The sequence below is a fragment of the Pistacia vera genome, unplaced genomic scaffold, assembly GCF_008641045.1.
Source record: "Pistacia vera cultivar Batoury unplaced genomic scaffold, PisVer_v2 Contig332, whole genome shotgun sequence".
Classification (NCBI taxonomy): Eukaryota; Viridiplantae; Streptophyta; class Magnoliopsida; order Sapindales; family Anacardiaceae; genus Pistacia; species Pistacia vera.
In genome coordinates, this window is record NW_022196149.1 from 91,918 (window position 1) to 106,244 (window position 14,327).

Here is a 14,327-nt window from a genome sequence, read left to right on the forward strand (position 1 = left end):
GCATTAGGTGATACAGTGGACTGACTTTGTGTATAAATTATCCCTGTTTTTTGAATGCAAAATAGAGCAAAATTTCAGTTCAGATTTTCTCTCTCTATAACCCTCTCACATCTGTTTTGGTCCTCTTTCCTTAGTATTCTCCAGCTCTAAAAACCAACGATTGGTATTCGAGCTGTTGTGATCTTTCAGGACCTGGAAAAACAAAAACCTCTTAACAAAACTCAACACCATACGTAATCATCTTCATGGCAGCAACTCCAGCTTCACTTTCTCCACCCATCTTCAATGGAGATCAATTCCATGTATGGGCTGTCAAGATGAAGACTTATGTAAGAGGCCATGGTTTGTTACAATACATAGAGGAGGAGAAGCAAGTTCCTCAGTTGGGAGCAAACCCCACACTAAACCAAACCAGGATTCATGATGAGGAGATGTCTAAAGCACCAAGGGCCCTATCTTACATACACTCGGCAGTGACAGACCAAGTCTTCACTAGGATTATGGCGTGTGAAACTCCTAAAGAGGCTTGGGATAAGCTTAAGGATGAGTTTGGGGGCAACAATACAACATGCAGCATGCAAGTTCTAAACCTGAGAGGAGAATTTGAGATGCTTAATACGCAAGAGGCTGGGTCTGTTAAGGAGTATGTGGATAGGCTGATGAATGTGGTGAACAAAATTAAGCTACTTGGTGAAGAGTTGACTGACAAGAGGATAGTAGAGAAGGTGTTAGTCAGTTTTTGAGAGTTTTGAGGCAAAAATCTCTTCACTTGAAGACTCCAAAGACCTGTCCCAGAACAACTTAGCAGAACTTGTGCATGCTCTTCAAGCACAAGAGCAGAGGAGGTTGCTGAGGCAAGAAGACTCAAGTGAAGGAGCCATGATAGCAAGCCAAAACAAGAGGTATGCTGGAGAGAAGAAGGGAAAAGAGGAAGATAAAAATGAAGGAGGAAAGAATGCAAGAATGAGAACATTTCCTCTTTGTCCTTACTACAAGAAAAATACCCACTCTGAAAACAAATGTTGGTTCAGGCTTGGCATACAATGCAGGTCTTGTAAGCAGTTTGGACATGTAGAAAGGGTGTGCAAGAATAAAGAAGGGCAGCAAGAGCATCAATCCCAGGCAGTGGAGAATCAACAGCAGACTCAAGAACCTAGGCAGCTATTTATGGCTTCAGGATGTGTAGCTGATTGTGATCAAGAGGTGTGGTTAATTAATAGTGGTTGCACCAACCATAAGACTCCAAACCTTGGTCATTTTGTGAACTTTGATCAGAGTTATCAATTCAAAGTGAAGATAGGAAATGGAGAGCTATTAGAGGTCAGAGACAAGGGAAATGTTACTTTCCAAACCAAGTGAGGTACCAAATTCATATCTGATATTTTATTTGTTCCTGAAATCAGTCAAAGTTTACTTAGTGTAGGAAAAATGCTTGAGAGGAATTACTCTCTGCATTTTAAAAACTCAGCATGTGTCATTATAGAATGTGATGGGAGTGAGTTAATGAGAGTTAGGATGCAAGGAAAAAACTTCCCGATAGAGTGGGGAAAGGCTGTTTTTCAAAACCATTCAGCTAACATAGTTAGTAGAGATGTTAAGAGGACAAGTGCGCTGTTTGGAATTGGGAAAAAAGTCAGGTTGAAGTCAAGCCAAGCCTCCAGCAAGATAGAATGCCCAAAAGTCAGATTAAAGAAGTGAATTCAGATGAAGTTGATGAAGTTCCAGTCAGAGGTACAAAGCCAATATCTGAAATTTATGAGAGGTACAATATGGCTGAGTTAGAACCAACAAACTACAATGAGGCAATCAAATCTGATGCTTGGAAAAGCTACAATGAAGGAGAAGTTCTCTTTAATAGTGAAGAACAAGTTGCAGATATTGTTAGAGTAGATGCCCTAGAGCCAATCAATTATTGTAGAATTGACTCTTTGTAATTATGTTCATTAATCAATAAAAGGCATTTTATTCTATATCGCGTAAAGCATTATTATTGCAATATGTATTGATATATGNAGCTTAAATGGGGAATGGAACATAGACAAACGCACCACCGCTGAGACTTGGAACAAGAAAGGAAGGCTTTTGTGCGAAGCGAAAACCGATAAATGGAAAAAGTAAGGCAAGTAGAGGGAATAAAGGACTGCAATAATTCACACACGCAAATAAAAAATTTTAAAAGGACAGTGTAAGTAACTGAAGTGAATTTATCAACAACAAAATGGGTCAGGGGGGTTCGGTTCAGTATTTTTATATTCATTTATGTAAACGTGATGAGTAGGTGGAGGCTGTGGTGTCTAAAAATAGTGGTGTGTACGCCGCCGGTGAGGCTTTAAGTAAATCTAAAGTAAGATTTTATATTAAATGAAGGAATGGATGGGACAGTTTTTGTTTAGTTTAGGGTTTAGATTAGGTAAGGTTAGGACTTAGGTGTGTAAGAGGTGTAATAAAAATGAAAGGTAATGGCACAGACTTTGTTTTTAAGGGGGTGGTGTGGTGATGAGAGATTGCTGGTTGAATGACAAGGTGCAGTTGGGGAGTGAGAGAGTTATTGGGCACTTAAAACACCCGTTTCAGAGGGCTTTCTGTCTGCACCAATGGCCAATCAATCTATCGATCAACGAAGAGCTCTTTCTTCGAAAAAATGAAAAAACTGGAAATTCATTATTACCATTAATACTTGATAGGTTTGGAACTAAGGTCTACGCATAAATATATGAGCCTATTTAAGTATTTAACCATCTGGATGAATAGAGTCAATGGCAGATGGATGGCATTGATGAAGAAATATGCAGGCTTGGAACCTCAAGTCAATCCTCGACCCATAGGCCTGGAATCAACACTGAGCCCATGGAGACTTTGGTTGGGTTGTCAATTGTCATAGCCACCTTCAAAGCTGAAGGCAGAAGCGGACTGAATGGTCCAGGTGAAAATGGGCTCTATAGGTCCAAAATTCTCATGTAAAATGAGTCGAGCATCACATGAGCTCGTTTATATCAGTGGAACAGATTTAATACCGAATGCAGGGGAAACTTTTAATGTGGGTGAGAGTCTAATGGCATTTTATATTCACTTACAGACTCTGTATATCAAGAAAAGGTATCCATTAGAGAGTAAAATACAAAACAAATATAATTATTCTCTATATCTCATTAAAATATAACCAGTAGAATTACAACGACTTCCATAATACACTCATGTAGAATGATTGACATAACAAATATATGTATAAAACAAAGTCTTTATTTATACAAACACAAGTACTAGCTACAAAAATAATTCCTTTAATGTGCACGTGTAGAGCTTATTTGTATACAACCTGAATTTATGTATAGGAAGCAGCAAACTGAACCAGGCATGAGAAAAAAATATGTATACAGTACAACCACATAATGATTATGTATCATATAATCAAGTGAACGTGGTACCAGAGACCTCGAGAATCCACTTATTTATACTAGTTTCGCAAAACCATAACCAGCGACAACATCAGAAGTACCAACAAATAATAAGTAGAGAGGAAATTTGAGCCAGCTGCAAAAGAAACAGGCATAATGGTGAGCCTCAGTTTTATGCATTGATGCAGCTTAAGACATCGAAAAACAGATCACAAGTTTCTTTTTAAGTATACCATAGAAAAGGTTTCAAGGCTAAAACTTTAAACATGGGCATTAGATTTCTCTATATGTTCCTCAAGGCAATAGAAGGAAAGTAGCACAATATGCAATTATGAATTTTCAATCTTACCTTGATTCTGACTGTCATCAGCCAATACAGTAGATGGTGGTGGAGATTGATTTGGCATTGAAATCCCAAGGCCCGCACAATCCATTCCAATAGCACCTTCAATTGACAACCAAATTTACTATCAACTATCAAGTTATTGCTGAAGCACGGAACTAGATCATTATATGTCTAAAAAAATTCAACCTAAAGTGCGCCTTTCAGTTATCGTTTCACTCCAAACCTTGTTGCCTTAGAACCTGATTGCAATTTCTAGTTTTTTCTTTCAAAGCAATAACTCAAGTAGATTATCTTACATTCTTTGTAGCAGGGAAAAGCTGACACATTAAGAAGATTATAATAACCCGCTTCACATTCACAAGTGTATGCGAACATTGATGTAGTATTGCACAAGCCACCTCCACAATTAGTCCACTTGCAGACTAGATAATCAAAACTCAATGAATTAGTACCATGACACCAAGTGATGCCGTGCAAGATTAATACTGTAAATGTAATGGTGCTTACTGTCAAAAATTGACAGGTTAGTGGTTGATTTCTGTTGAACAGGAGCAGGTGCCGCCATGCAACTGTAATTCATTGTACCTAGAAAGCAAAATTATCAGCATCAACAAAAACCATAAACTAATTTTACTGCTATTAAACAGAAATAAGAATGGCAATTGATCATATCATAAGTCCAAGCACGCGGCATTAAAAAAATAAAAAGTCACAATCTTTAACTTTGATACGATATTTGCATCAAACCTACCAAGTGTTTCTACATCTCATTTTAAGATATTAGACCAAATCTAAACATATTCAGGTCCTTAACAAATTAGGCTGTGATTAACATGCACCACCAACTTGAATTAAAAAAGAAAAAAACTATTATCGTATACTTTCCTTTTAGGCAGGATTTGACTCCATTTTACTTGCCCCGCAAGATATTGGCATCGCCAACTCCAAACTTGTGCGTCCTATTGGCAAAGGATCTAGTCCACCAATTGATAGGGATTTATTTATCCATGATTCATCGAATTTAATGGAAATCTCTATACAGTCATAAGTAGATTGAACAGAATTATACTTCATATGCATCACCAATCACAATATATTTGCCTTGCGCAGATTAAAATGAAAACATAGGAATAGCTTACAGTTGAACATGTCTATCTAAATAGGGGGAGAGTGACAAAGAGTGCTCACAGTTAGGAATTACGCAAGGAAGAAACTTATACTGATTATTGTCATCCGAAGTGGTCTGCATCCACCCAGGATCACAAACACATTCATAAAAGAAAGTGCTATTCATAGAAGGTTGGCACTCTCCCCGTCCACATTCCACTTCTTGGCACACACTATCTGCACCCAAAATCAAAACAAACACACAAGAATGACATCAGTCTTCAAAATCAAGATTGACCCAGTTGCTAAAAAGTAGTAATATCAATATAGATTGCGAGAAACAGACTGAAGGCAGGCGCGAGAATTGGAGGCAAGAAGCCGCTTGTAGTAGCCATAGGTTGCAGAGCAACAAGAAGGACTGAAAGAAGGGCGATGACATTAACAGAAGCCATCTCTATTTTCTAGAATATTACAAAGCAGAGGCCAGCGAGAGGGAGGAGAGAAGATTGATGATGAAATGGTGAGATATAAATGGAGCTTGTAACCCCATTTGACTTTTAGGATGGAGTTTGAAAATCTGAGATGTTCCACAACTATAGTTTCGTGTTTTGACTCAAAAGTTAAAAAATCTAAACGTGTTTGACCTGAACAATGAGCTACTTAAAGAGGGGATAGTTGGGAGTTGGACTTCGGCCGTTCGGCGTAGTCTATTGAGCAATCATTCTATAACACGTCATGACTTGGATTCACATGTACACATATTACTGTTTTCTGTACATACATAACTTTCCTTGCAATTACATATACAAAATTAGATTTTTATTTACACTTCGTAAATCTAAAGCAATCTTAATATGGAATTGATTCATTTGAACAGAGAGTGGCTATTACATGATTACAGTAATACTTTATATAAATATACAATTAGATTAAAATCTTGATGAATCTTTTGAAATTTATTTATTCTATTAATTTATAACTAAAACTTATAAACAGATGGTTTATGACTATTTTTTATATGACCATATGTTTGATGAAGATTCTGGAGAGTGTTTTACAATTTATTAATTTCTTCTAAGAATTTTTCATTTGAAGCAAGATAGGCTTTTTGAACAAACCCCTGAGCGGCGAGTGGTTCGATAAAGACTTTTAAGTGTATTTACTCAAGAGGTCATGAATTCGAATCACTTCTCAATTGCAAATAGGGGTTGTCACTGAAGCTCTTATTCAACAGTAATTTTAAGGTCCTGAATAATTAATTGAGTGTATATAAACTGACATGAACACCCCCAATCATATATATATCAATAATACTATACTTACAAAGAAATCTTACAAAGATTTTCATACAAAGTAAGATAGCAAAAAATGAATGGAAGAGTGAAACAAAAAGTTTACTCTTCCATTCATTTTTTGTCACATTACTTTATACAGAGATTTTGTAAGTTTAGTATTTGCCTCTCTCTCTCTCTCTCTCTCTCTCTCTCTCTCTATATATATATATATATATATATATATATATATACACGAGGTTTGAATTAAAGAAACATGGCAGGAGCTAATGGTCCTAAAATCAATTAGAGTAGGCAGCTCAGCTAGCCCAAGAAGCCTATATAAAATTAAAGGAACAGGGCAGGAGCTCATGGTCCTAAAATCAATTAGAGTAGGCAGCTCAGCTAGCCCAAGAAGCCTATCTTTATATATATATAGTTTAAAAAATCAAAATTTTAAAAAAATATTTTCTTTTGAGATTGAATCTAATCCTCTTTACCATCAATGAAAATATGGAATGAAAGAAAATTATATTGTTATAGTGGATGATTATTTATATGTACAAGAAATTTCGAGCTTGTTGGGTGCAAGAAATCTTTGTTTCCCAAATCCGAGCAGAGATGTTTAAAAAAAATTGTTTTCTCCATAATTAGTTAGAATAATTTTTTTCATTTTTAGCTTTACTTGTAGCAAAGCCAAATGATAGTTAGTTACTTGGGTAGTTACAAGGATTAGTTGGAATTTCTCAATCCATAGTATTAAAGTCTATTCTGAACAAGACTTTGTGTAAAGTCCAACAATCTTTCTTAAAATGGCCTCAGTTTTCTGCATATTAATCGCCTGCATCTTCCACACCTAAGCCAATTCAATGCATTTATCAGGGCAGTATAAATCTCGTTATATACTGTTTAAAGTTTGGTTCTCGGGAAAGTTTTTGGATTCTACCGGGCGGTGTTGCTGTAGAGTTGGGTTTAGTTCTTCCATCCTGTTTTAATGCTTTTTCATTCTAAACTTTCAGCTACTAAATAAAGATGAAAGCACTTTCTGACTAGATGTCGCTCATTCTTAACTCTTAAGGCAACTAAAGTCAAGAAGCCAACCGTATCATAACTACGAATATGACTTTCATGAAAACTGCAACAAGTTTGTTGGGTTTCATAAAAATATCTCTTGCTTCAATTGAACCGCTCTTCATTCCTAGACTATCAATAAACTGTCACCAGTTTGATGATTCAACTTTTATTCAGAATTGTGGTGCCTAAAAAGTCATGCCGATGTCAGTTCAACAAATGTTTAAAAGATAAAGTATACTAACTGTCAAACTAATACAGTTTCAAAGGAATTTTATACCAACCGTATCTTATTTTAAGATAAGGGCGAATAAGAGTTTTCTATGTGTCAAGACAACTTACAAAAAAACTCATTATATTAACCTCAAAGGTGTATAAATTAGCCTCTCTCTTTTTAAAAGAAGGGGCTGGGCATATGAGAGCTAAACATGGATTTGAGCTTTATTATTTTTCTCTGTAAACAAAGTTTTTCTCCATCTTTATATGTCTTATCGGCAATATCATAGAAATAACTAAAGAATAGCAAAATAACAGTGGATGTAAGATTCGTTTTAAGTATCCGAACCACTTTAAAAACCTTTCTTACCAATCTTTTATTTATGTTTTCTGCAAACGTATATGATCTCAGCACTATATTCAAATCTCATGAATTCCTTACGTATAATTTTTAAGACTCTCTTAGCGCTTTACACGTGTGAGTCGTTGTTGTCAAAATCAAGCATCAATAAGAATGAATATGAAGGAGAAGGAACAAGAAATGAAATGTTCTCTGCTCATATGCAGGATGAAGTTTGTAGTGCATCCTGCGGTTTATGATTGTTATGGACACCATTAGCATTACTAAATATGAGACTGTTGTTAGGGAACTCGGTGATCTTTTAAGTTATTAAAGGAAAAAAATGAAATGAGACGCCAAACAAAAGGATCCAACTTCTAAACAGGGAGAGGCCTTTGAATAGATCAGACATAAGATATGGAAAGTTTTGTGCTTTTTTGCTGGTGCTGAGGAGCATAGGTCTAATCCAAACATAAACAAAAAATATCAGTGCTTTGGCTGCAACTGCCAAACACTGTGAGTTAATCATCAATGTCATTGTAGGAGCATAACTTGATATGAATGTTAACTGGGTTGGTAGATTTGAGCTGATTTGGGCAAATTTTGGGCTAGTAAATGATGCAAATTTGTTCTCTTTATACTTTAGAAGGAACACGCATTTTTCATATTATCAATATGAACAAAACAGTTAGAAACTAAAAAAGAGAGAATATATAATACATGTATATATTACAAGATATGGTTGCTGAAAATGTTTCAGAAGTAGGTGATGGAACATTCCAAGTTTCTAACAGCTTTAGATGTGAATTTACTTTCTCCCTTCTTCTCCTTTACAACACCATGGCCTACATCCTAAACATCATGCAAAAAACCCATGATCCTATTCACTGAACTTCCAGGTATATTCTCCTCTTCAAAGGCTTTCTTTCTATGAACTTGATGGATGTTTTTCTCCTTTCTCCTTTACAAACTATCCTGATGAGTACAAAAATCGTCATATAGAGCTTCATTACACTGCCAAAAGCCTTTTGCTTTACCTTACACAAAAAAATTTATATTTTTTCATCTATATTCGGATCCCTTCGAATAAATTAGAGAAAATCCGAAGCTATTTTCCATGAGGAATAAGAGTCATGAGATCAGGAGTGGACAGGAGTTCGACAATAGGGGCAATGAGGATGGTCCGCAAGCCAAGGAAGAAGGCAATCTGAATGGTACTTGTGGGAACATGAGAGGTCCATTACCGGTTGCTCTGCTTGAAATTCTTCTAAACAAACAGAACAAATATTCCTTTGTGATTTACATCTTCTGAGTTTGAAGTTCCACTGCTTCCCTAACAGTTTTTTTGCCAACCGAGAATTCTTTTTGTATGCTTTAAGGTCGAGGCCACGACCAATATTTGATTGCATTTCACTTGACCTATAAGTAATAAAGTCTGTCAGTAGCCAGCACAGGTGATGAATTCTAAATTCGGAGCACATAAAAGAACATGATTAAATAATTAAAAAAAAAAAGGGTTTTCTTAAAGCAGTTGCATCAATGAATTTTGAATTTTAAACAAGAACATAATTTTCCTACAATAGCACTGATGGGTTTGTAGCTATCGATTCAGAGGCTTCAATATTACAGAACAATTCCTTAATCTGAGGAACATGTTGAATTCACAATTCAAGCTTTTGGAAGAAGCTTAACTGTTGAGCTAAAGTGCAAAATATTTTGTAGCTATCCAAGTTCATGAATTTTGAATAAGTTTTCATATATATTAACAATTGTGTGTGTATATACTGCTTAGGACTTTGTGTTTCAACTAAAATGTTTAAGGATAAAGAATAGCAGGAACAAACCTGGAAGCAGGATACAAGGAGCCTAGCCTTCTCTCCAGGCGTTGGCGAGCTCTTAGCGCTGTTTCATCCAAGGTGCAAACAACAGGGACCGACGGCGCACGCCGCTCCCGTAGAGGGCTTTCAAAGCGGCTGCAACTAGAGTCTTGACGGTGATGGTTATGTGTTCTCCTCCTCAAAGGCACCCCTACTCCAGGTAACATTCCAGCCATATTTTCTGTATCAGAAAAAACTCTCAATTTCAACAAAACCCGATTCACTCTTTCTGTTTAACAACTTAATGGGTACTGGGCAGGTCCAACTAATACTGTAAAACACTAAAACTATTCTCCAATGTCAACATTTGCCAATAAATTTTTTTGGCTTCAAGATTTGTTGTATTTTCCTGGCTCCTTCCTCTTGAGTATATAACTCTTAAAAGAAGCTGCAGAGAAAGCGGGTTAAGTGTAGGGCATTTATTGCACGATAACTATAACTGCTTTAAACCAAGAGTGCAAATGCCGAAAAGTCAAGACGCAGCTTCTTTGAAGGTAGGTGTCTTCTCATCTCATGGGCCGGATATAGGGACTCTTCAGATTTAACTTTTTTTTGTGGATCTTTGCAGCGTGCCGGCAGGCCCGGCCCCGGCATAGGTTCAATGGGCTCAAATAACTTCAAAGGGAAGTGATGTTTAGCCCCAATTATTTTCTTGTTAATATCTCATCTTTTATTTTAAGCAGGGTTATATTTGTAATAAAATATTTTATTTTTCTTCTTCCATTGTTCATCCAGAACTGTCACCAAATTTAAGTCAATTACAATTCAAAATTTCATGATTAAATTAAAATTATTGATTTACATCATAATGAGTTAATGCTTCTCCTCTTCTTCAAGAATCAACTTTTGGGTCTGATATGCTTCTAATTCCTGTGTAAAAAAGTAGGTGATAAATTTGATTTAAAAGAAGTAAGAAGATTAGAAGACTAGAAGCAGTTTTAGGCATAAATTGGGCAACTAAATTTGATTGCCTTAAAATGCAATTTATTATTTAAAGACTAATTGCATTTATGGAAAGATAAAGGAAGGTTAGAGCTCGGGACCATTGTTACTTTAGTTTTTTTTTTTTTTGTCAGAGTGTTCAAGCCAGTTTACAAGTACCTAAACTAGTCATTCGACCCTAAACAAGGCTTTCGAAACAGGGTAACCCTATGGTCTATGACCAATAATATTAGCAACCGTCATGTGATTCGAATATGAGATCACAGGAGGGGCAAACCCTTTGGTCCCGAGCCTTTACCACTTGACTAACCCATTGTTGGTTGTTATTTTAGTTTATTACTATTACCATTCTGCTATTTACCAAGGCTTCATCCACACCAATTCAATTGATTAGGTCTTTTTTATTTTTGAACATTATTGGAAATTGTTCTTGGGATGAATTTCATTTTCATTTTAACTTTTATGACATCTAATGCCTACTTTTAATTTGGTTACTGCTATCCATACATAATCATAATTTATGGTTGATTATATATTAAATTAAAAAACCTGAAACACGCAACAACAATGGAAATTCATTATTCAAAATATAATTTTTTTTTTTTTTNTTTTGTATGTCTTTACTATTTTCTTTGTTGAATTCGTGAATGTCTCACTCTATTTTATGAGAGACAGTTGTCTATTTATAACTGTTTGGGTAATGATTATATTTTGCAAGTGGCTTGATGTCATGAAGATCCTTCCTGTCTTCCCATTAGTTGAAAACTCAAAGTATATCCTTAAATTAAATGGGGCTTGGACAAGTGTGCAAACCAAATTCACTCAAGCACAAATGCTCGAGTCGGTTTGGGTCCAGTGGTGGATTCAAGAATTTCACTTGATGGGGGCAAAAAATAAAAAACCTAAAATCAATCATAACCATACTTTTTTTTTTTTTCATTAGGATAAGCTTCAATAAAAAGTTATAAAATACAAATAAATATCTTCAAAAAACACAATTTTCGTAAAAATAAAACATTTTTTCTATAATTGTCCTCGACGAGTTTTCATATTCAGAAAATGTTGGATAATAATCTTATCGTCAATTGTATCAAATACATCTTTCTCAATATAGGTGAACAGACAATCATTCATCCATTGATCTCATATTCGATTGCGTAACCGACTTTTTATAAGATTCATTGCAAAACAATCTCTTTCAACGGTCACAGTTGCAACTGGTAAAACCAATGCAAGTTTCACAAGCTTGTACACCAATGGATACAAAATGTCTTTTTTAAATTGAACTAAATTTTTAGCCAAATCACCAATTCCTTGTAACTCAGCAAATTCATCACAAGAACGCATATCAATAACATAAGTCTCAACCTGGTTCTCAAGTACCATCAACTCAAGTGCAGAAAAAACATATGGATAAAACTGGGCAAAACGGATCAACTTATGCTTTGTCAAAAGTAGAGAATGAATTACTTGGATCTAAACATGTCATACAAAGAAGCAGCTCAGTACTAACCTCAATGAAACTAGTGTTAAGTTCTTGAAGTTGCATATCTATCACAGTATAAAACAATAATTCAACTCGATAATGATGCAAATTTGTCATGTTCTCAACTCTCCATCGTGGCCGCCCTAGAATCGCAAACATATCATCCATATTCAAAATGGCAATATCATGCTTTTGGCAAAATGAAGAAACTTCACTCTGTTAGAGTAGGTGCCCTAGAGCCAATCAATTATTGTAGAATTGACTTTTTGTAATGATGTTCATTAATCAATAAAAAATATTTTATTCTATATCGTGTAAATCATTTTGATATGTATTGATATATGTCATTAGGATGGTAGAACCGTGACGAGGGTATCAAGTGTTTCAAACCTTGATAGTGAGAACCCTATGATCATATATGGTGGCCAGTCTAGAAATGTCCGTAGCCCCAGTATTATTTTGACCAAGGACACAGATAGTACGGTAAGACTATCATAGTGTTGAACGACCCTGTCGAAAGGCAGTAACTGATCTCACTTGTCAAGATTGTTTGCCAACAACCTGGTACAACACATCGGTGCTTGCTATAGGCAAGTCCACTAGACTGACCCACCAGAGGATTCCATATAGATGGTAACCCCAGTGTCTATGAAATAAATCCTCTAAAGAATGGTGGTGCATGTGATCCTTAGACTTGAGATCACCAGAGTGCCTTGTGCATCGGTTGGTGTAGTTTGACACTAGCCTAACATAGTTCTATTTAGAGTTATCAATACTATAGTGATTGGCTACATCGAGGAGTGTATTAAGACTATGGTAGATCGATAGAGGATTCATCACTCCTGAGTACAGGAGTAGTTATCTCACTGCGCAATTCAGTAAATGACAATGACACTAAAGCTGTGGCCACAGTGGGACTGAGTTGTTGCCCAATCCAATTTATTATTCCGGTCATTGGTGCAATAACTGAATACAAACACATCGAGAGTAATTGAGGTTGACACTATTTCTGTATCTCAGTCTCGATGAGATAACAGATGATGAAATGATTTGATTACACGGTAACCATATCATTGATAGGTAGCTGTTTCGCTGAATCTGAATCTATCGAGTGGCCATGATGCATTACTAGGGGTCAATCTTGGTTTGTAGGGATGAACACGGGTAGCGGGTAGAACCAGAACCTGGGGGTAGAATCAGAACCGGAACCTATCCGAAACCGGCATTGTGCGGGTAGGTTTCGGCTTCAATTTTTTGGAACCGACACTGTGTGGTTCCGGTTTCAGTTCCAAAACTAGAACCGGAACCTGGAAAAAGAACCTAAAAAGGGTACCTTGTTTGGAACCTGTAACAGGTACCCGATTTGGAACCGATTTTGGAACCTGTTTGGAACCTATTTTGGAACCTGAACTGCAATGAAATATTTGTGAAATGTGAATAATGGGGGGTTTCTATTATTTTACATATAAAAAAATTTAAAATAGAAAAAATTAAATTTTTAGAATAACCTAATTAAATAAATATACTAATACAATTATACTTATTACATATAAATTACACCATATTAAAAACTCTAATATATTATAATATATTAATATTAAAGTTTTCATTAATTAAGTGAATAATTGGAATTATGATCCAATTAAAAGTGTTTTAAATTTTTAATGTTATTAAAAGAACTATTTTTGAATAAAATAGTATATTTGATTGAATAATAATATATTTAGTTATTTACTTCAATTATCAAGTTCTAAGTATATCTATCGGAAATTAGCAATTAATTAATTATATATGATAGATTGATAAACATTAATAAATTTAATTACTAGTTAACTATCATACTTAATCAATTATAAGTTTATAACATTACATTATAGTTAAATGATTACTTAATTAATTTTATTTTTATAACATTACTTAATTGATTTATAGTATAATTAATTATAACATTACATTAATTGATTTCTACTTAATTAATTGACTTATAAGTTATAACAATTAGTATATTACTTAATTAAATAATTAGAAATTTAATTAATTATAGCATTACATTATAGATTTATAGTATAATTACTTAATCAATTATAACATTTCATTATAAGTATTAGTATAAACTTAATTAAATGATTAAAAATTTAATTAATTATAATATTATATTAAAGATTTATAGTATGATTACTTAATTCACTATAACATTATATTATAGTATGATTATATAATTAATTATAACATTACTGCGTTAGTGCATTACATAATTAAATAGTTACTTAATTGAT

General features: G+C 34.7%; 2 protein-coding genes across 2 annotated transcripts; both read right to left on the bottom strand.

Annotated features, from left to right (window-relative positions):
- Nucleotides 1–3,179: 3,179 nt before the first annotated feature.
- Nucleotides 3,180–5,428, bottom strand: LOC116137701 (neurogenic locus notch homolog protein 1-like). Its single transcript, XM_031423384.1, has 6 exons — nt 5,195–5,428; nt 4,930–5,085; nt 4,249–4,326; nt 4,038–4,163; nt 3,745–3,840; nt 3,180–3,531 (listed from the first exon to the last, which is right to left on the bottom strand). The coding sequence occupies exons 1-6, from the start codon at nt 5,298–5,300 to the stop codon at nt 3,455–3,457; spliced, it is 639 nt and encodes a 212-aa protein (XP_031279244.1). The 5' UTR covers nt 5,301–5,428; the 3' UTR covers nt 3,180–3,454.
- Nucleotides 5,429–8,707: 3,279 nt separating this feature from the next.
- Nucleotides 8,708–9,811, bottom strand: LOC116137702 (E3 ubiquitin-protein ligase RNF167-like). The gene is made up of 2 exons (XM_031423386.1): nt 9,591–9,811; nt 8,708–9,165 (listed from the first exon to the last, which is right to left on the bottom strand). The coding sequence occupies exons 1-2, from the start codon at nt 9,797–9,799 to the stop codon at nt 8,886–8,888; spliced, it is 489 nt and encodes a 162-aa protein (XP_031279246.1). The 5' UTR covers nt 9,800–9,811; the 3' UTR covers nt 8,708–8,885.
- Between the last annotated feature and the right edge of the window lie 4,516 nt (nt 9,812–14,327).